Below are 23665 nucleotides of genomic sequence, written 5' to 3'. Positions count from 1 at the left end.
AATCTAATATCAGTTTACGTAAATGTGGATACTTTTTTTAAAATATACGCAGTCAAATTTAATTTTGCTTTAACACATCCCGTAGCAAATAACACAAACACTGACCGGTATAAGCTTTTGATACAATTTACTAATAAATTTTCTAAAAAAGTGAAAAATGTGATAAAAAAATGAAATTCCAAAAATGAACGGACCAGTGAACGTGTGTATCGCAATATTAAAAGCTTATGAACCAACACCTAATTAAGCTTAAAACACTCCAAAACCGCTTCAAGAAAGCCAAAGCAAAATAGAATATAAAAAATAATAAAAATATATAAGCAATACAAAATATATAAAATAGATATACATACATATTTACAAATTACTTTGAAAAAAATATTAAAACTAATTAAACAAAATGTTAAAAATTTATATCATTGCACACTCATTAGCAGCAGAAAGCTTTTAACACTTTCAATAACAACCTGGGTCTTTTATCTGGTAAACGATTACTGCCAACACGCTCTCGAAACGGAGAATTTCCAAGTCCCTAAAAATTGGTATATACAATATAGTAAGTCTTTAAATATTCTCATCAATGCTAGATTTTAAGAAAATTTTTAAAAAAACAAAAACATAAAACCAACAAATGTTATATCAAAACCATTTGATTTGATTTGATTTTCAGTTAATAAATGATGCTAAAAAATAAATTAGATGAACTCAAAATTAAATTGAAATTAAATCCGAGCACATTCAATTCGATCAATCGACAGTAACAGACAAAATTAATTTATTATGTAATAAAGTTCAGAAACCTGATTGGGAGGAGCCCTCGAGATAATGCTCGTGCTATGGCGTCGTCGAGTTAGGTGACTTGGCGCTGTTGGGCTGTCCTGAAAATGATTAACTTCAAACATAAAGCGGAAAGCATTCAATAATAGAGGTTGCTTTTCAAAAATGCAATATCGATATATCAAAAAAAAAATAAAACAAAATTAAAACCAATATACATTAAACACTGTTAAATTAAATTTAAATTAATTAAACAAAAAAAAAACATATTAATATTAAATACAATTAGCTTAATATGTATATATTTTTCAGGTACGCTTTCAATCTACGCACACATGACATGTATATCTATATCCAAGGACGATTGTACATGTTGTGATGAGATGAAAGCTACAATAATTAAGGTATGGGTTTGAAATAAAAGAAAGTAAAAAATGTTTTTAGAGATTTCGCAAAATTGGCGAGAAAGCTGGAAAATCAAACATGTTTTAGAGATATCAAAGGAATGACAGTTGTTTTAATTTTAAACTTTAGTTAGTTGGAAAACTAACGTAATGCCAGAAATGATTTGTCTTACCCTTGGTTTGCGATTTTGCAGACGTTTTATTTTATTCAAATGAACTTCGACAAGCTTAAGGAAATCGTCGATTTGTTGTTTGGCAATTTCTGGACTTGGTTCACTGTAGATGTCACATTTCGAGCAACCGTGCTCTAGAATTTTGTTCATTGCAACGATATCCTTGGGCAATAGATACATTCGATATCGCCAATATTTTAAACTCTATAAGAAAGTAAAAACAGCACCATAGTAAATTGAAAGACATATCTTGTGGGTGAACTACTTACATCAAGTAAAAGATAATCGGTATCGCCACGAGTGCATATATAGTGGTCCATGTAGTTCCAGTTGAAGTGTTCGAGTTTTTCTGTTGTAAAATTAACGCCTGAAATCTCATAGGTGTCATGCTGCGGAGCATGAAAGCGATAACGATAATCCACGTTTATGGGTGGATATGGATGCCTGTAATATATTTTTTAGGAAAAATATAAATATTATTGAAAATATTTTGTCCGGTTTAAATACATCCAATATTTTGTCAGTAAATTAATCATCCTGCTTTTTTTTGGACACTCAAGTTCTTTAAGTGATCTACGATCTGGTACAGAGAGCGAAGTGGAGAAGATGAAATGACGAGCTGTACGGGCTGTAATAGGCTGGTCGTACTAAGTCCAAAACCCGGTTTTTGCAAAATTATCGGTTTTGGCCGAAAACCTATATCGAAAACTCAAGTTTTCCCATACATTTTTGGTAAACCACAAGTTTTATATAAAACCTCCCAAAAACTAGTAGCAATTCAAAGTTGAACTAAACAAATAAACCATTGGAAACATTCAGCGCTCAAATTAATGTAAACAAAACAGCTGATGGCTGCTATCAAAACAAATATTTTATTTTGAAATAAATTTGGTCGTGGTAAGAATATTATTTATTTATATTATTATATACAATTTCCTTATAAAATAAGAATTATTGTTTTTTTTTGTATTTATAGAATATGGAAAAAAAAGGAAACTTTGGGGGAGCTGCGTGGCAACAAAAAAACGTCGATAATAAGAGCCCGGTGATTATTTGCGGCACTGGGGGTCCTTTTTGATCCTCCAGAGTTTCAAACGCTCTATGTTAAGCGAGGAACCGAAATTAACTATGGCTACTTCCGTGACGACTACAAGGACCAGGAAGACTTGCTCATAGTTCGTAATTACGTTTTCGTCGCCAACCATATGTTCGACGCTTTCGATTATACTACCTTGAGAAAGACTTTTCGGTAACTCCGTTCAATTACAAGTGTTTGGGAGATATGAGAAAGGCGATAAGTTCATTTGTGGAGGAGAATAAGTAATCTCTGATGGAGGCAATGTGGGAATCGTTGTTCCAGTAAATAAAACCACAACAGTGGGTTATCACCCCTTGATGGACAGCGATGCCAACATCAAGATAATCCTCAGTCCTTTTGGACAAGCCAGGCGAGTCCTCAAAGGAAGAAACCAAAGAGATAGTCATGGAGAAACAGCTTCAGTGATCGCTCTGGATGAGTGTGATTTTGGTACATATTTGGAACTAGAAATTGACCTTTTCTGCTCCGGCCATAATGACCCACACGAAATCGTTCAGAATCTTCTCAACCCCGCATATAAGTTGCTCGGACGGCCTCAATATATGACGATTCTGAAGGGGCATTTGGCCAGCAGAAGCAATAGTCATAAGCTCAGTATTTTGGATTGAATTTGTTGTGAAAGAAGAAGAAAATGTTTTAAATAAAATTAATTTTTATTATAACAGTTTTGTTTGTTGTTGATTCTATGATATATTTTTAAATAATTAGCTTTTCCTTAGTGAATTGTTCGGACCAGTTAAAGTAAACAAAGAGGATAGCTGCAGCCAAGCGAGCTTGTAGTTCTTGTTCGTTCATGTCGTAAGCACATTCCACCCGTCCCTAGAACTTCAATTGAAACTTTTCTTCGAGACGAGTTATTTTACGTTAAAATCAATTTGAATTGGTCAGAATTAATTTGATTTTCACAAATAATATGAGAAGAACAAAACTTCTTACTCACAAATTTTGCTGAAAACCAGGTTTTCGGTTTTGGTGTGAAAAGGCTATAAGGCTACTTAAAAGTTAAAATACACCTCACAGGACAAAGCTGTAGAGGAAGGCCGCGTTTCAGGTTTCGCACAGAAGTTAAAAGTGACCTAATCCAACTCGGAGTGCGCAACTGAAAACAGATAGATAAATTTGGGGAGAGGACCGAGTTCGCACAGTATTAATAATTCCTTTATTTCATTAAAATATTTTTTTACAATTTTAAAATCAAAATAATATATGAGCATGGCAAGATTGCCGTCTACCAGAAAATAACATTTGCTTTAATTAAATAATAAAATAAATAGTTGGTAGGTTTTCATTAGATTTCTTGTTATACAAAAAAAATATAATTTGTTGTTTTACATTCGCTCAAACAAAAAAAAGTAAATGATCTTTTGATTTTTGCGTTTTAGTTTACGTTTGAATAAATTCATATTATAGATTGTTTTAGAAATTTGTAAGTTAATATTTGTAGGAAAACGGCATAAAAAAAAATTAAAAGGTTGAAAAGCTTTTTCGATAATTTAAAGCATGGTCACAGAACATGAAGAAATTTGTCCACCCAACGGATCCGTTCATTACACCAAACATTTGTTCTCTAGAGAGGACACTATGTTGAAAATAGAGCCTTCGAATTTCCTGTAGTATCGGACAAATAGCTATGAAATGGTAAATATCGTCACGCTCATTTCTGTTACAATAATTGTAAAGGAGAGGTAGATCTGACCGATCCGGAATATAATTCAAGATCAATATTTCAACTCTTGCTCTGAAAATTATACGTATAGCTTTCGCAGAAAGTCTATTATTGAAACAATTTGTCGCATTAATATTCAAAGAGTGGCTTAGATTTCTAAATATTTCTCCTGATGACGATGATGATGCTCTATTTAAATGTTGAAGATATATATTTTCATCAACTTTTGCGATAACATTTGAAAAGATAGCTTGCCAGTTACAGTCCGTTGAGAACTATTGCCTAGTGACTTACAACTCTCAACCATTCCTGTGTGCGAGTAATGTTGCAGGAATGGAGAGAACCTACAGTTTATATGCCGAATCCGAACGGCTAATTTGAGAAAGCACTGTTTCATGACAAGGATTACTTTTGGAGAATTTGTCAATTCCTTGCAAGAGGCAGTAACCGTGAAGACTTTAGATGGCATAGGCAGGGATCGAACCCAAGGCCTCTGTAATGACAGTCCAAAGCACTGACCATCATGCCACGGGTTGCAGTCGAGTAAGGTAACCGAAATAATCTTTTGAAAAAGAGTCGTTGTATCAACTCAAATTCATCAAAATAGGTGTGACCAACAACTTAAATACCGTAAGACAACCAAGCGTTAATGGTTGCTTGGAAATTTGGTATTTAGATCCTAAGTCTATGCTTTTGTTTGAGAAAAAATTGGCCACATTATGTTAAGAGCTACTTTAGCTTCTTTACACTTACGCTGAACATGTTTATTGAAGCTACCGTTAGCAGACGTCAACACTCTTAGATATTTGAATTCCTGTACTATTTCAATAGGTTGGTTGTTAAGAAACCATCTTTCTTCTCTCAACCTTCTACAACTCCGTGCCTCAAATACCATTATCTTTGTTATCTCTGAGTTTATCGTAAAGTCCCAGATATTGCAGCACGTTTGGACCCTATTGATTTGTAGCTGGAGAGAAAATGGGTTATCCGCTAGCATAACCAAGTCATCCGCGTAAAGAAGCACTTTTATACAAATAGCAGAAAAACAAACTTCACCGGGTAAATTATCTGAAATATCATCAATGTAGAGGGCAAACAAGATTGGGCTGAGGATACATCCTTGGGGAACACCTGCAGTCCTTTGAAACCAATTTGAAACCTCGGCCCCATCCCAAACTGTAGCATAAGTTTAACTTCCAAATTTTTAATAAGTAAAATAATCCATAACTTAATAAGTGGCATTTGGATATTGAAAAAAACTGCGATCTGGTGCAAATTCTCACCTTGGTTTGTAGCCCGTAACTGTTATAACCGAGTCCCGCAAAGATATCTTATGAAATATTCTTCCAATTGAGAGCAAATATTCTTTTGTTATCTCTGATGGAGGTTTCATTTTCAACACCGAAGATTGATGACTTTGTTGTTTCTGCTTCAACCCACCACAACACGGAGCCTGCGATGGACCCTGATTCTTATCTTCCAACACAATCAATTGAAATCCTTGGGCTAAGCGTTGTGATACAATTTCCTTAAACACCTCTTGCGTAGTAAGAGGTTTGCGATAAATAGCTCGACTGTTAGCATAATCAGAATTAACATCATCCGGGAGCAAAGTATAATCCGATATCACATAATCGTTATGTAGAGAACGTTTATCAGGAAAATAGTCCGTTGTTATTGGAAGACATGCTGGAATTGTTAATGATTTCCAATCGACGCCTGGTAAAAAAAGAAATATAATTTTAATTTTTGTTTAAAACCATCATTCATACAATGCTAAGTAAAAATGTCTGTTTTGAGAAGCCATCGCCATTTAAATCGAAAATTAAATTAAAGTCGGTAAACCAAAGTGCTGAAAGTTCTCTATATAATAAATGTAGCTAAATTCAAATTCTAGGAACGTATGCTCATAGTATTTTGAAAAATAACATGTGTAGATACGTTTGTGCAGAGTAAAGGTACATGAAAAAAAATACAGAATTATACAAAAATAAATGTAAGATTCGTGCAAGTAAACTAAAATGAAGACAGAATAAATTATATGATAGAATTTTGTAGATGCTTTCTATAAGATCTCTGGTTTTTCGTTAATGGTTCTATGTTTAACAGAGCTACTACTTTTTTATTTTTTAACTAATGTTTATATGAAGATGTCGGTTATTTTCAGTATTCATGCGTTAGTGGTGCTTGAAAATATGTAAATGAAAACTTATTGACAAATTGTTATTTACTATAGCGCTAAAAAAAATAAATGAAGTTTTATTTATAAAAATAAAACAGTGCTACTTACTTATGCTTAATTTATATCTATAAGTTCTACTTTAAGGCCAAAAACTAAATTGGTAATTATTTGTCTGGCGAAAATAAAATTATAAGACATCAAAAGTCATGAATTTCTAGTTTACTACATTTTCTTTGAAGCCATATAGCACTTTGTGATTTGAAAAAAGTGCCGTTTAATTTTTTTTTAATAGAGTAATTGCACTTTTGAAAACAATTAAGTATCATATTTGTATCTTGTGCAAATCCAAATTGTGCAACGATGAGTAGAAGAAGGATGTGTCGAACTTTGGACATCTAAAACGTTTTCATTTAAGGAACAGTAAATACATTTGTTGGCAATGCAGATTGTCGCCTAGAACTTGGATCTTTCAGCTATTCCTGTGTGCGAGTAATGCCAGGAATGGAAGCGACATACGGCCTTGCGTATTCTTATTAATATCTTAATTTAACTGACTATTACATAAAATAAAGAAAAACAATAGATTATTGCGGAGTCATACAACAAAAGGAAAGGAGAACTTAAATAAATAAATATTTTTTTCATGTCACAGATGGAAAATTCACTTTTTAAAAAGCCCAAGGGTCCAAAAAATTCATACAAAACGTTTTTTTTTTGCCCAAATAACTTAGCAAAAAATATTCGTATCTCTTTTTCACAGAGCCCGGTCTTATATAAACTATTATTTCATATCCAGATTTTGACATACGAGGGTGGGTCAAAAAGTTGCGGGAATTGAGTAGTTAGAGCAGCCCTGGGGGAAATTTGTATACTTCATATTGTTTGGACATTTATTAGGAAGCAGGTGATTGGTGTTTGAACTTTTGCTGAGTTAGAAAGTCAATCCGAGGGAAAAAATTAATAGTGGACAAAATTGAGTTTCGGGCAGTGATAAAGTTCTTGACTAAGCAAGGCAAATCGCCTCAGATCAATTTGGAAGAGATGTAAACTTTTTACGGGGACTCTTGCCCTGGGAAAAAATGGTTTACAAGTGGCATAGTCTTTTTAAAAAAGATAGAGAGTCCATAGGCTTGGGCCGACCGATTGACGCAATTTTCTCAAACATGGTCGGAACAACAATTTAACAATTTAACAATTTATTATCGTTTGCTTAACACAGTAAGATACAATATCTTATAAGCTAGTGAAAAGCTATTATTACAAATAAGTATTTTTATAAGTAGTATCAAAGATAATTCAAAGTAGTTTTAATTTATTCTATAACAAAGACAAACAAAGAAAAATAAGAAGAAAACTAATTACATTAATTCTAATCATAATTAATGCTCAAACATTTAAAGACGATAGATGATTTCTAATTTCTATCTTCATCCTTCGCGGATCTTCAATACTCCTAATATCGCGTGGAAGACTATTCCAAAGACGAATACTATTTATAAAAAAAGTCAAGAAACTTGTTCTGGAAGATTCTCGACTAAAGAAGAAAAAACTTGCAAAAATGGTTGGAGTATCACCTACAACCATTTTAAGTATTTTGCATGGCCATCTTAGCATATCTAAGATTAGTGCAAGGAGGGTGTAGAGAATGTTTTTAGTTGTTGGAAATTTATTGCTCAAATTTTGAATGGGGTTCATCATTGGTTCATTATTTTGAGCCTTAGTCAAAACAGGAGTAGATGCAGTAGCGTAGAAAAGATGCGAAGAACCCCCTAAGAAGTTCAAGGTCTCTCAATCGGCTGCAAAAATCATGGCTACAATCTTTTGGGATACGGATGCCATTTCGCTTATTGATTACAAGGAAAAGGGTGTCAATATAATCGGCGGATACTGCGCAAATATCCTACATAATTTAAAAGAAGCCATCATAGAAAAAAGGAGAAAAAAATGGACAAAAGGCGTTCTGCTTTTGCAAAACAATGTAATAGTTCATAAGAGTCACGACTGCTTGAAAAAATGTGGGTTCAATTTATTGGAGCACACCCGTTATAGCTTAGGTTTGGCCTATTTTGATTATTTTGTATTTCCAAATCTTAAGATAGAACCCCGTGGAAAAAGATTAACAGATGATGAACAGGTGAAGTCGTCGTTTTCTGCCTATTTTGAAGGAGTTGACAAATCATATTTTTTCGAAGGCATTAATAAACTTTCAGCTGATGTGAAAAGTGCATTAGGCTTAAGGGAGAAAAGGAAAAATAAAAATGTGCTGAATTTCACTTCCCTTCCATTTCGTTCTGCGAACTTTTTGACCCACCTGGAGAATGGCAAAAGTAGTCTTCATTCCCAAAGCAGGGAAACCCTCACACGTTAACCTTAAAGATCTTCGACCAATCAGCCTATCATCCTGCCTTCTTAAAACCTTGCAAAGATTGATTGAAATTTATATCAGACATAACTTAATACCATGTCTCATTTCCACAGCTCAACATGCTTACTCTAAGGGAAAATCAGTAGAATCAGCACTTCACTCGCTGGTACGTACTATTGAACATTCCCTCAAATACAAAGAATATAACCTGGTAGCGTTCCTAGATATTGAAGGAGCTTTCAACAACGTCAGTTACCAGGCGATCACAACAGCAATGGATAAGCTGAAATTAGAGAAGTCACTCATAGATGTTATAAGTCTCATGCTCAAAAGCAGGACAATAATTTCTAACATGAAAAGTTTTACTACCACCAGATCGGTGAATCGCGGCACTCCCCAAGGTGGAGTCCTTTCGCCTCTTTTATGGAACATGGTAGTAAACGACTTACTTACAGCATTGGGAACAGAGGGTTTCAAGGTGATTGCCTACGCTGACGACGTTGCGATATCCGTATCTGGGAAGCACCCCCAAGTTCTCTCGGAACTCCTACAAAATGCCCTAAACAGGTTAACTAAATGGGCTTAGCAATGTGGATTGGACGTCAACCCACACAAAACAGAATTAATAATCTTTTCGAGAAGATATAAAATTCCTCAGATTAGCCCACCCAAGATTAGAGGAATACCATTAAGCTTTTCCGATCAAGCTAAATATTTGGGCCTCATTTTAGACAAAAAAACTAATTTGGAAGGCAAATATTGATGAAAGAGTCAAAAAGGCTACTGTAGCGCTTTTTACTTGTAAAAAGGCCATAGGATCAAAATGGGGCTTCTCCCCAAAAATAACCCACTAGCTATACACTTCGGTAATCAGGCCGATACTCATTTATGGAGCCGTCGTAAATAAGCTCATTAAAGTCCAGCGGTCAGCAGGTATGTGCATCACAAGAGCACTTCGCACAACACCAACCGCAGCACTGGAAGTGCTTTTAAACCTAACACCACTTGACATCTTCTCTAAAAAGGTGGCTGCCAACTCATGTGTAAGGCTTAGAGCCACCTCTCAATGGACCAGTAACAATACTGGACATACTACTATTCTAGACAATTTCAGATCTATCCCAGATCGCTTAGACTATACCACCCCAAAAATGGTATTTGGTAAAAGATTCCATGTGTCCATCCCTTCAAGATCCTCCTGGGAAGAAGAGAGACCCCTGGAAGACGATGCGGTACACTTCTATACTGACGGTTCAAAGACCGATCACGGAGTTGGAAGTGGTATCTTTTCAGAACAACTGAATCTCAGTCTATCCTATAGACTTCCCAATCAATGTAGTGTATTCCAGGCAGAAGTAATGGCGACTAAAGAAGCACTATCCTGGCTCAAATAAAACGTTATATCTTGTAAGGATATACGAATCTTCTCAGACAGCCAAGCCGCTCTTAAATCTCTCGCGTCTGTCTCCACAAACACTCAAACAGTCCACGATTGTCGATCATCTCTGAATGAGATGACGGAACAGTTTAACATTCACCTCATTTGGATGCCGGGAAAAAGAGACATTCCGGGAAATTGCAAAGCCGATGAGCTCGCCAAAAACGGAACACTTCTGCCTAATGTTAGACAAAAAAAAACATAACATAGGAACACCACTTGCTACATGCAAATATCTTCTCAAGTAATATGCTCTAGAAACAACAAATACTAGATGGTCACAAAGTACCACCTGCCTAGCAACCATGCAAATATGGCGAAGTATTGACTTAAAACGGTCAAAAAGCTTGATATCACTGAGCAGACAAAGTATAAGCTCTACAATTGGAGTAATAACGGGACACTGCCTCATAGGAAGACATGCTCTGAGACTAGGGGTCTACACAAATGACTTCTGTAAAAGCTGCATGGACGAGGAGGAAGAGGAAACAGTCCAACACCTTCTATGTACATGTCCAGCACTCTCGATTAGAAGGAATTACTTTCTCGGTAATCCCTTCTTCGATAACACCAGTGAACTAGCAACGATTGACACAAAACGTCTCTCTAACTTTATTAAAAGTACAAAATGGTTTCTTTAAATTCATTACTCTCCCATGAGTAACCTCATTAGTGGTATCACAATGGACCCTTGAGGTCTACGTGTGTCAATGACATCTGGACAGCCACTCCAACTTAACCTAACCCACCCAACATATTTTAAAAAACAATCAAATTATGTGATAGCAAACGCAACTATATAATAAACTATCTAAACTAAGTCCAAAATTTAAAAAAAATATATACAATTTTAAAACCATCAAAAGCAAGACTGAATAAATCAAACATTAAATTACAATATACTTGATATTGTATCACTGTTCCACGTATAACATAATCATATTTTTAACAATATGAAACAGTCTTTTTAAAGAAATTCAATCAAATATTTAAACAAAATCTAAAAAATTACAATAAACTAAGCTAAGATAACTTTACAATTTACTTCTTAAATTAAAAAAAAGCTAAAAATAATAAACGTGTCTTTTCATTTCAATACTTTCAAAACTGCCAATTTGTAACCAACGTTTTGGGCAAGTTGAGACACTTGTTATATACATAAGTAGCACTGCGAATTTATAAGCAACAAATTGTAGGTGTATTCAAAAAAAAAAAGAGTATACAGAAAGTCTCACCAAACCAAATTATGTAAATAAACTAAATATTAATTACATACTTAAATATAATTAAGTGTTTTTTTTTTGTTTTAGGTAATGTGAAATATAACGGAACAAAAATAATTAAAATTTAAAAAAAAGAAACAAATTATGTAGCGCTTTTTTGTGTGTAACTATTTAAGAAAAAATATTGCTTTTTGCAATTAATCAAACCTATGATTATTCTTGTTCTCCCTGTTGCGTCCAATTTGGTAACATCAAGTACACGACCATTCAAAATTTATTCCAATGTTGTTTAAATGTAAACAAGCATTTTTTTTTAAATTATTATCCCACAAAATGTGTGTGTGTTTTTTTTCGAATTATTTCCATTATTATAATTACGAGATGAGGTTAAAATTATATAAAATATGGAAGTAAACAACAAAACATTTAAATGAGTATTTCTAAATAAATTATTATTATTCTTTTGTGATTATATTACTATAAAATAACCCAAAGGGCTTTTTTAAATGTATAAAGAAATTAAGTTTATTTTTCAAACTACATGAATTAATGAATTTTTAAAACCCAGTGTGAACTATTTTTTCAATTGAATTTCCAGTCAACCTAAAGTTGGTCATTTGGATTTGAGCTAATTTTACAGAAAATCCAAATAAGAAACCTGATCTGCATTACAAGACCTTTCATCGGTAATTTAACCGAATAACATTGACATCAGGTTTATTTAACCATAAATTTAATTTGATAAAAGCCATTTCAAGGGCGGATCCAGACTTTTCATCAGGGGGGGGGGGGGGTGTATCATACACTTAGATGAGTTTTTACTCACTGCTTAAAAATATTCTTTAATGTTTTGTAAAGGAGGCTGACAAAATTTAATAATTGCTAAAATGACAACTTTAGTTATCAAATTATTTAAAACACTGTTGTCCAGGAAGGTATGGTCTAACTATTTAATTTTGATGACTCATATGAAAGCATTCCAAGATTCAAACAGTTTTCTTAATATACCATATTTAAGAACTAAAATACAATAGTTTAGATGGTGGTTTTGGTGCATTTCTCGCAGAAATGTAGGAATTTTTTTTTAAACGTTGCTTTTTTTCCAAAAACAAAATAAGCTTTTCTTGTTTTCATTTCTCTTGAAAATGAGAGAGGATCTTTTTTCGAACTCAATTTCCTGGAGTCTCTTATTACTATCGTTATCAATCAGCTTACTCGTATTTTGATCTTATAAAGGCGTCAACAAAACTTAAAAATTGAAGAGACAAAAAGGTTTGGATCTTGAATTTAAGGAAATAGTTGCATTGAAGTACATAATTTCTCTAAAATAAAATTAAATTAAAACAAAGTAAGGTAAGTAAACAAATAAGTTGTAGTACTCACAAATTACACGTTTCAAAGCTTTTATAGCAAAAGAATTGCAACGTTTATTATGATTTTCAGTTAGATTTTCATTAGTGTCACTTGATTTTTTTGGGACATTTCTATTATTAAAATTCGTGTATCAATCTCAGTTCTAGAGCATCCAAAGCAAATTTACTTCAAAAGTAGATTTATTAAATTTTTTAAGATCTTTTGTTTTCAACAGAAACCCAATTTTGAAAGAAAGGAAATGCACGACTGGGTCGCTAGGACTTAATAATTTCTTCCAAAAAGTCTGTTCACAAATATAATGTAAATGTACCTGCAAAATAAGTTTTTCTCAAAAATTTAAATGCCATTTTATTTGTCAAAAAATCTAGATTAACCCATTTTTTTCGAAAATCATTTTAAATTTTGTCTTAAAAATATTTTTGTGTAAGCACTAAATAACGAGCTTATAAATATTTGAACATTTTACATTTAAATTTCGACAAAAAATGCTGTCTCCTTTCTGAAATATCGAGTTTTGTAAACAAAATTAGTATTTTATTAAAAAATAAAAAAAATGCATGCCTTAAGCACCGGTATGTCCCGCACCACTGGAAAATTGATGAAATAATTGTCATACCAAAGTAAGGTAAACCACATACAGAAGTGACGGCTTACAGACCAATATCGCTTATTCCAATTATGGCAAAAGTTTTTGAAAAACTGCTTCTGAAGAGACTTAGCAAAATCATAGAAGAAAGAAGGTTAATCCCAAACCATCAGTTTGGCTTTAGAAATAAACATTCCACGATAGACCAAGTCCATAGAATATCGGATGTAATAGAAAAAGCATTAGAAGAAAAACAAGTATGTTCAGCTATTTTCTCAGATGTTGCTCAAGCTTTTTACGAGGTTTGCCATTAGGGACTTGAGTACAAACTGCAAAGGGATCTTCCCAGGCAGTACTTTGAAATATTAAAATCGTACATCTCAGACCGAGTAAGAATACTCGGAATTGAAGAAAATAGAAGCCGGTGTACCACAAGGAAGTGTCCTAGGTCCTACCCTGTATTTACTATACACAAGGGATATTCCAGTTGGTAATCACACCATAATGCCTACTTTTGCAGATGATACCGCAATTTTGGTACCCGACAAATGTGTCTCTAAGGCAGCAGTAAAACTACAAAATGCCGTCGACACAGTGAGAGCTTGGACAGAAAAATGGAGTATCAAACTCAATGAAACAAAATCTTCACATATAAACTTTACAAATAAAAAGATAAGCAATATTCCAATAATCATTAATAATCAAGCTGTACCTTACGCCAATACGGCCAAATACCTTGGAATGACTTTGGATGCAAAGCTTAAGTGGAAAGAGCACATCAAAAAGAAAAGAGAAGAACTAAACTTGAAATATAGAAAAATGTATTGATTGCTTGGTAACAACTCTGATTTATCAATCCAAAACAAAATAATTCTGTATAATCAAGTACTAAAGCCTGTTTGGACCTATGGAATCCAATTATGGGGCTGTACAAAAAAAACAAATACCGAAAACATCCAAAAATTCCAAAACAAAGTCCTTAGAAGAATAATTAATGCACCTTGGTACATAAGAAATACCGATCTACATCGTGACATACAAATAGAAATGGTTACAGAAGTTGTTAAAAAATACGCTGTATCGCACAACCAGAGACTGCAAAGTCATACTAATTCTGAAATGGAGTCCGTCTTGAATACAAGAAACCATGTTCGCAGATTAAGAAGAACCAAGCCTCATGAGCTTATGGTCTAAAAAAACATGGGAAAGTATTAAAAGTTTAAACTTCCCCCAAAGTGATTGTACAAAATTAAGAAAGAAAAATCGGAAGTCGATCCTTCAAGATTGGTCCTGATGAAGAGGTGGTTTTAGTGGTTAAGAGTCCCACACTACTTGGTGTCGAATACTGCCAAGTATCTTTTGAAGATTTCCTCCTATCAAAAAAAAAAAAAAATTAATTTGATCATTGACAAGAGCTTGCACAGAAAAAGAAGAATTTTTAAATCGGTCCATTAGTTCTTGAGAAAACTTAAAAACAAAATAAAGGTTTTTGAGGGGTATCCTTCTGGAGCAATACGAAAATATGTTTTTCTTGTAGAAAGAAGCCAAATTAAGAACACACAATTTAGAGAAAGTTTTAGAAATATCACATGCTTGAACCAAATCAATCTTTAGCTGAAACCTTTACTTATACAAGTTAACTGTATAAGCTTTTTGGCTCATATGACCCCCCCTCCCTGGGTCGTCAATTGTGCAAAAGTTGATAAATTTTTGCAATAGGGCTGAATATCCGATTCATATTATGCTCTTGGTCCAATCTTCAGTCAAAAGTATTACTTTTAACAACAAAGTTTAAGGAAGAAAAATATAAATGTTGTTTTCATATGCAAAAAATAAATAATTCAAAATATAATGGGGGTCATATCCATTAAGCAAACAAATTATATCCCAAGTCACCCTGAGGACGCCTCAAAGCGTTATTTTTTTTCTAAATTTCAACTTAACCGAACGAGAAAAATGTCTATTTTTTTAAACCTATGGCCACCCTGAACTCACCCTAAACAAGCTTTGTGGTGTTTTGCTAGGGTGTATTTCAGGTAAAAAATAAACTGCTATCAACACAAATGGCAGTTGTTGGGTGTTTTTTCGAGAACTGAACAACTTATGTTTTCGAATTACTCTTAGTGTTGTTAAGAAAAATTGAGAAAAAACAAAACATAGACCGATTAACCTACGTTTTTAGGTCACATAGAACCAAATTTTTGTATAAACTTAAATTCTATCGAAAGTAATTTAAAATCAATATAAATTTAATTTTTCAAAAGCTGGTTCAAATGTTTTCATAGCTTTATGAAATTTTTCGGGTTAATAAACAACAGTCAATGTCATTGATTCTTTAAAAAAAATACTAAACTTTCCTGTGTTAAATACATTTCCACGACATTTACTACAACAAACTGTTAGTTTTGTTTCATGTCATCTACAAAAGACAAATCTATCTATTATGAAACTATATGTATATAATAATAATCAAGACCAGTTATGCAGTTTTCATATGATTGATGTAGGTAATTATTTAAATATTTTAATTTTTGATAACTCTCCATCAGACAGAGAATCAATGGAATTTCCTATTTTGTTATTAACCAGCATCCTTTTTTTCATTTATACGTAACAAACTACTATCTTATTAACCATAGTTGATTTGCATTTAAAGTTATACTTTATATCAATATGAATTAAAAAAAATATTTGGAAACATTAAATCTACCCATAGTTGATCTTCCTGAAAAAAATATTTTGTTGTATAACTTTAAAATATAGTTAAATGTTCATTTCAATCTGAAAAGTGTTTTAATTAATAAATTCGTTTTTTTCTGTTGTCTTGAAGATTTTTATTCGAAATGAGTATGTTTTACCTGTTGTCAATGCAGGAGTCCATTCTTGTTCACCTGTTGCACCCCATAGAAAAGTTAAACTCTTTGCTGGCGCAGCTCTACTTGTTGGAGTTGCTGATGTGCTAATATGTGAATTACGTTTTTTTAAATCTGAATATAAAAATTGTATTTATTAATTTTTTGTTTCAAATTATAAATATACTTGAATACATACGTTCCAAGTTAAAATCATCTCCATTGCTGGAAGTAAATGATCTACTTAGAGATGAACAATTTGAAGTGTGGTCATATTCGCTGGAATTGAATCCCGATGAATAATTTTCAGTGTTGTTATTATCGTTGCAGTTGACTCCATTCACAATATGGTTGCTGTTAGAAAGTTGTTTTGTTGGAACTGCTTGGTAATGATGCTGTTGTATAAGTACTCCTTCTGGTCCCTATTACGGTGGAAAAAAATTCATATTAAGTAAATTACATTTAGATTATAGTTTGCTTCAACTCTACTTTAGGAAAAATATGTGTCCAACGTCGACGATTTGAAGTGAGCTTTATAGTCACATGCGATGGATCAAATGGGTTTATTAATGCTCTTCCAGGCCTTACAATTGGCGCAATTGATACAATTGAACGACGTGCGTTTTTCTCTGAAACTATTGACTCTGATAAATTTGGCGATCCCGTCTTCAATGGAAATTAAGAAAAAGGAAAATATTAAATTTTGTTTTAATATATATACAATTTATTTTTACCAATGTTGAAAGTACACCAGATGTTCCGTGATGAATATCTGGATCTGACATTTTACGTCTCCTGTTTGAAGCTCTTAACGGAGTGAAGCTTTCTACATCACAGTAATTATTATTAGTATAGGTCTCTAAACTTGGAACAGATGTTTTCTTTGCTCTGACAACACGTTGGAGGGAACTGCTCAAATAATTAATTAATTGTATATCTAAAAAAAAAGTATATATTTTATAGGTCACTCTACCATGTTCCTTGAGCTGGAGGTAATTGAAAGATTTGTGCATCATAAGCATCATAGTCGAATAATGAATTGTGAATATATTCTGATTGATTGCAGCTGAGGAATGTTCTTGTGTTTTCCTTTAAAAAATACAAGTATGTTTTTTTATTTAAATGATTATCTCTATTTTAAAAACAAATACAATTTGGTAAAGTGTCATCACAGCGTAAAACTTACCTTCTTATTTTCATTTCCAGCGACTGTTGCTGCAACCAAAGGTGTCAATTTGATTCTAGGTATAAATGTGGAATAGGCTACTTTTTTGTTTGTGGAATAGAAACTTAAATTTATCCAATGTGGCAGTGAATAGTCATCAGCTGATGTCAACGATGTGTCCTTATTATGAAACTTTAGCAAAGGAACTGCATGTAACGGCTGTTCGCCAACACAAACCAAATCACTACCCACGCCATTGTCAATTATCTGAAAAATAACAATAAATAATATAAACCAACATAATGAAATTCTAATCAATCTTCCAACCTACCCTCTGTTTAGTTATATTAGTTAGCTCACGATCAACTTCGAATACCCCAACCCCAGGCGTTACAACCACTGAAAGTTGACCCGTTCGATCGAAACTCCTATCCAAATAATGTTTTTCAAATGTATTCAATGATATATTCAGAACTTCAAGGAAATTTCCCTGTGCGGCAGTACTATTTGTTGCCGTTGGAATTCGAACATTTTCTCGTTCATGATAACGCAACACAGTCGACTGATATGACGTAAAGAGCTTTCTTAATTGCATCAATATGGAACACCAATCATCGTTGCGTTCATTTTGTATGGCTACTCGATAGAAATCCTCATAGAATCGACCTTTGTAATCCATTTGTAAACAATCACGCATGTGAACAGGAAATTCGTCTAAACTTTTAGCAGCATAAAAAGTTCTTGAAAATAAAACAATTGTAACCTCGTGATTACAGCCCAATTTGTTCCATTTTGTAAATAACTCTGTTAGAAATCCATTGACGGCTTTTTCAAAATATAAATCACCATGAATATCGAAATCCCACATTTCCGAGGACATTTGGAGGAACAAATATACCATCGAGGTACTGCTGCGAAAAACTATTTTTGTATCTTCAGTTATCACTCCGCAGGATACTCGATCCCCTTGGGACCACATTTCATATACTTGACATCGAATTGATTTATCAAAGTAGTCAATTTTTTTGTTAATGTAAACACATGTGTTTGTCTGGAAAGGAAAATTAAAGATAAGTTAGAAACACCTATTTTTAAGGGAATGACTAAAACTATAGTATAAATATATTTATTTATTTATTTATTTAGCTTAATACAAGCTATCATAACTTAACTTAACTTAAAACTAGCTTAACATTTTTTTTTTTTTTTTGCAGTTCTTGTTATCAGTTTTCAACATTAATTCATGTGGGCCCTAAGGCCCACATCAAAGCTCTTTAATGTACAAGAACTAACAATTTTGATTTTACTTAACTTAAATTAACAGGGGACAGGGGATTCGGACTCAAAAAGGGAAAAAGTAAAGGGTATCTTTCAGATGGGATTTGGAAATGTTGAAATCGAAAACTACCATAGCAGCGTTGCAGTGACGAAGAATTCTGGACATTGGTTCAAAGTGCCCGTAATTAGTGCGGTGATGAGGGATATAGAAAAGGGAAACAGATCGCAGATTTCGAGGGTTAGTGTTAAGATGAATATCACTCAGGAGTGCCGGGGAATCTATATTGCCCATTAACAATTGGTGAGCAAACAATATATCAGCGTTTTTGCGTCTAATATATAACGGCTGCAACCTATCAGTTTTAGTCGATCAGCATAAGGAGGCAAGTTGGATGTATCATCCCAGGGGAGGCCACGTAAGGCAAATCGAACGAAACGTCTTTGAACATTTTCAATTCTGAGTGAATGGTTTTCATAAAAGGGAGACCATACTTGGCATGCATATTCAAGATGAGGACGGACTAGGGAAATGTAAAGCGCTTTAGTAACATAGGGGTTGGAAAATTCTTTTGACCATCTCTTAATAAAACCGAGAGATCTATTAGCTTTATTAATAATTTGGTCAAAATGGGAATGGAAATTCAGGTGTTTGTCACACATAATACCAAGATCTCTAATAGAATCGACTACGTTGACGGCGTCATTAAGGAAGTAGTATACTCTATGAGATGGAATTTGTTTGCGCGAAAAGGTCATTTGTTTACATTTACCTACATTTAACTCTAGGAAATTATGCATGCACCAAACAAAAAAGATATTAAGATCATTTTGTAAAAGTAAGGAATCAGATGGAGTAGAGATAATCTTAAAAATTTTCTTATCATCCGCAAACATTAGGATATCTGAGTTTTTTAATTTAAGACAGACATCGTTAACAGATAAGACGAAGAGAAGGGGGCCAAGGTGACTACCTTGTGGGACTCCAGAAGTTGCATGTATAGGACTGGAGACTGAGTTACGGAAAAGGACTCTATAAGTTCTATTCGCAAGATAGGAGCTTATCCAGTTTATAAATATAGATGGAAAGCCTAGAGCTCTTAGTTTGAGATAAATTATGTTATGGGATATTTTATCAAAGGCTTTGCTGTAATCAGTGTATACGACATCAACTTCTTTGCCATTCTCAAGGGCTGACAAAACTTTGGATATAAATTCAATTAAGTTAGTCGTAGTGGATCTACCTTTAAGAAAACCATGTTGAGCGGAGGAGAATAAAGGCTTGCAATGGAAATAAACGGAATCATAAACTAAGCTTTCAAAAAGTTTTGGAATGCATGAAAGTTTAGCAATAGGTCTATAATTGTTAATTTCAGTTTTATTGCCTTGTTTATGAATGGGAAATATAAATGAATCTTTCCATATATGAGGAAACACACCTTGGGAAAGAGAGAGTTCAAAGAGTGCAGTTAGAGGCTTTGACAGAGAATGCATACATTTTTTTAGAACAACTGATGGGACGCCATCAGGACCAGGGCTAAAGTTGTCTTTGAGGCTTACGATTTTGGCAAGTACCATTTCTTCAGTTATTGTAAACGATGAAAGGGAGGTTTGAGTGCAGCCATCTAAATAACTAAAGTAGTGTGGATCAGGATCTTGCAGATGTTCAGTATACGATTTGCTAAAGTAATTAGCAAATAGATTTGATATGGTTGTTGGATCAGAGGAGATTATGTTGGAGAAACTCATTGAAGGTGGAAACCCATCAGATTTTCGTTTGACATTTATAAACATGAAAAATTTCCTTGCATCAGAAAGAAGGTTATTTTCCATTTGGTTAAGATATTGGTTATAAAGGGATTCCCTTAATTCAGAGAAAGAATTATAGGCGAGAAGATAGTTGTTGTGATCAGTATCAGATTTGGACTGTAAAAAGATCTTCCAAAGCTTGTTACGGGTATTTCTTAGGCTACGGAGCTCTCTGTTGTACCAAGGGGGAGCAGAGGTGAAATCTTTTCTACGAGAGAACGGTACTGATTCTTCAATACAGTACGAAAGAATCAAATAAAACCAATTTGTAAGGGACTCAACTGTTAATTGGAGGGATCTTAATTCAAAATCGGCTGAGCTAAGAAGATTGTTAAGTTTGGAGAAATCAGCCCTACGAAAATCATAACAGTAATTTTCCATTTCAAAAAAGTTGTCTTCAAATTCAATGGGGAAGGAGAGATTAAGGGGTGGATGATAGCGATCCAAGGTTGAGAGAAGATGAGGGCTCGGGGAGACAACACAGTTATCGCAATCAGATGAGAATATGAGATCGAGGTGTCTCCCCATAAAGTTTCCTACTCCATTTAGTTGAAAAAGACCACAATCAGACAGACGATCAATGAACAGCGATTCAGATTCAGAAGAGATGTTAGTTGGAAAGAAGGATGTCTGATCATCTGAGGTGGACCAATTGAGATGGGGAAGATTAAAGTCACCTAGAACGATGATTAAATCATTAGGTTGCACTAGTTCAAGCAGATAATCAATGGCATTAACAGCGGCTTGGTATGCTTTAATTTGTTGGGCTGGCCGAATGTTACAACAAAGGACAAAAAGACAAAACTTAGGGAGTGTAACCTTAGCTGATACACCTTCAAATTCGATTGAAGTGGGAATACAGAGTAATGAACTTTCAAAATTATTAGCGATAGCTAAAAGCACACCACGACCGTGTGTATTACTCGCACATTCCACGACATCCATTCGATAGATGGAAAAGTCGTTAGTGAAGAGTTCAGTACTAAGGATATCAGGTGTGAGGTTGGTTTCGGTAAGGGCAAAGATGTCATAAGGAAGGTTTTGGGAGTTGTTAAAGACGGCAGAAGTTTTAGACCTTAACCCTCTTACATTTTGATAGTAAAGGCTAAGACATTTAGGTTTAGTGGTCTTTAGGTTAGGAGCGATAGTATTTCTTCATATCTGCACATATCTGCACGGGATTTTTGGATATGAGATAGTCGTTTTGAAGAGATAAAAGACGCAAAAGAGGTAAGGTCTTCTCTCACTTTTTGAGGAGAAATTTCAAGGCCATCATGAAATTTCAAGAAAATTTCCATAAGTGCATCACGTTTGGTAGGGAGGCCTTCTTGGGAGATTAAAACCTTAATGTTTGTATTTGTTTTACCTTCAAAGCAAACAGAATCTGGTTTGTCGTGCAGGAAAGCTAGGTAAAGACGAACATTATTGTAGATTTTGTGGTCTCTAAGACGGGACATAACATACCGATCATTAATATTGGCCTCAGATAAATGTTTAGTTAATTTAACATTTAGAGGGATCATTGGGTTAAGGAATCCTTGAGGTTCTTGGGAAACTGATGAAGAAGAAGTAGGGTTAATGGTGTGAGAATGAATGAAATTTGTATAAGCGGGTATTTTAGCAGGAGCATCAACCATCGGAGAGCAAAAACCAAGACCCGGATGAGAGGTTTTAAAAGAAACTCGTTTGGGTGGAGGCTTTACAGATGTGGGAGAAGTTTTTCGTTTAAGGGACGAAAGTTGGTTGGAGAGAGAAAAGTTTGGAAAGATTTGTGTTTTAAGGGTCCAGTTAGTTTCAATATTTTTTTTGGGATAAGGTTTGATATTAGGTTGGTGATTAGGTTGGGGATTAGGTTTAGGACTAGGTTTAAGATTAGGTTTGGGATTAGGTTTGGGATTAGGTTTGGGATTAGGTTTGGGATTAGGTTTGGGATTAGGTTTGGGAATAGGTTTGGAATTAGGTTTGGATTTGTTAGACTTAATTAGATTATTATTGCTACTTATACTGGAAAGCCGCATTTGCCCAATTTGTAAGTATCCTTTTTGGTGATGAAACATCCAGTTATATTTGGAGGGAATCAGGAACTTGAATCTTCTTCCAGACAATTGAAGACATTCGCAGATATTGACACAGTATTCTCTTTTGAAATAGGAGCGAACCCATGTAGCATCAGCATATCCGGGACAATTATTAAGCACGAACCATGTATTATTAGCAGATTCAAGCCTGCTTAGTCTCAAATTCCAGTCCGATAGCTTCCAGGAATGGCCACATTTGTTAATTATTTCGTCCTCTGCAATAGTATTCGCTGAGGTGGTTTGTTGCAGAGAGTCAGCAGCCGGGTTTGCCGCAAGAATTTCATCACGAATGGATACGTTCGCGATATCACATGACGGTATGCCGGGTTGTTTAATGATGTCGTAGAGAAGCGATTCAATTTTTTGAGATTTAACATTAAGGCTTTCAAGCTCACGGTACACACTCGTATATTTCTGTTCTTGATTGCTTATATCGTAAGCAATAGATATGAATGCCGTTGAAACCCGAGTAAGCATACAATTAATGTTTTCGAATTCGTTAACGAGTCTGAGGTTTGTAACTTCACTCATTTGAATGGAGGAGGGGGAGAGCCGTGATGACGAACTTTGCAAACAGCAATCAATATCAGATTTTAGTAGGTTTAACTGGTCAGACAAGTTTTTTTTCAGATCGTTTGCCGACCAAGTTAGCACCTTTAACTTATCGTCAATGTCTACACGAAGAGAATTCAACCCACCTATGACGTCACAATATTGTTTTTCCAAAGAACGTATCGTGGAAAGGCACTGCGTAGACGATTGTTGACATTGGATGTTTGAGTCCTCAACACTGTTACAAACATGATCAAATTTCTTGGAGAGATTAGAAATTTGATCTTGGCAAACCGAATGTTCGTTAGATAGGGATTCTTTTAAACATTGAATTGCAATCATAGTATCCGACACAGATATTTTATTGCATTCATCGCAATAAAACGCGAAATTGCGTAGATAGTCTTTTAGGTATACACTCGCCTTTCTGGCCAAGCCAGCACAAGAGGGGTGCAAGTATTTCCCACAAAGGCCACTGCACTTTAATAGTTCCGCGTTTGAGTCAACGATGACACACATTTTATTGGCGCACGACATAATTAATGAAAAAAGAAATAATATGTTTTTTTGTTAAAGTTATTGTTTAGTTGCTTTTAATTTTTTTCTATGCTTGTTAGTACACAAGAAGAAAATAAATGCTGGTGTAA

The 23665-nt window shown here is 34.1% G+C and overlaps 1 protein-coding gene across 8 annotated transcripts in view; it reads right to left on the bottom strand.

Annotated features, from left to right (window-relative positions):
• The window catches only part of LOC129947869 (GATOR complex protein Iml1), a 78598-nt gene that overhangs the window by 30280 nt on the left and 24653 nt on the right, over positions 1 to 23665 (bottom strand). For 2 of the 8 annotated variants that reach the window (XM_056058606.1, XM_056058607.1), the window contains exons 3-15: positions 17636 to 18355; positions 17326 to 17571; positions 17113 to 17228; positions 16874 to 17048; positions 16629 to 16805; positions 16339 to 16561; positions 16146 to 16274; positions 11535 to 11555; positions 5403 to 5838; positions 1624 to 1798; positions 1355 to 1558; positions 801 to 878; positions 468 to 532 (exon numbers count right to left, since the gene is read on the bottom strand). In XM_056058606.1, coding sequence (XP_055914581.1) covers positions 468 to 532; positions 801 to 878; positions 1355 to 1558; positions 1624 to 1798; positions 5403 to 5838; positions 11535 to 11555; positions 16146 to 16274; positions 16339 to 16561; positions 16629 to 16805; positions 16874 to 17048; positions 17113 to 17228; positions 17326 to 17571; positions 17636 to 18355 — 2765 coding nt within the window. The remainder of the gene's footprint in view (positions 1 to 467; positions 533 to 800; positions 879 to 1354; positions 1559 to 1623; positions 1799 to 5402; positions 5839 to 11534; positions 11556 to 16145; positions 16275 to 16338; positions 16562 to 16628; positions 16806 to 16873; positions 17049 to 17112; positions 17229 to 17325; positions 17572 to 17635; positions 18356 to 23665) is intronic. The other 6 variants (XM_056058609.1, XM_056058610.1, XM_056058611.1 and 3 more) reach the window with 4 other exon arrangements.

This window comes from Eupeodes corollae, chromosome 2, assembly GCF_945859685.1.
Source record: "Eupeodes corollae chromosome 2, idEupCoro1.1, whole genome shotgun sequence".
Classification (NCBI taxonomy): domain Eukaryota; kingdom Metazoa; phylum Arthropoda; class Insecta; order Diptera; family Syrphidae; genus Eupeodes; species Eupeodes corollae.
Note: the sequence above shows the minus strand (reverse complement) of the source record. Positions and strands in the feature narration are given on the sequence as shown.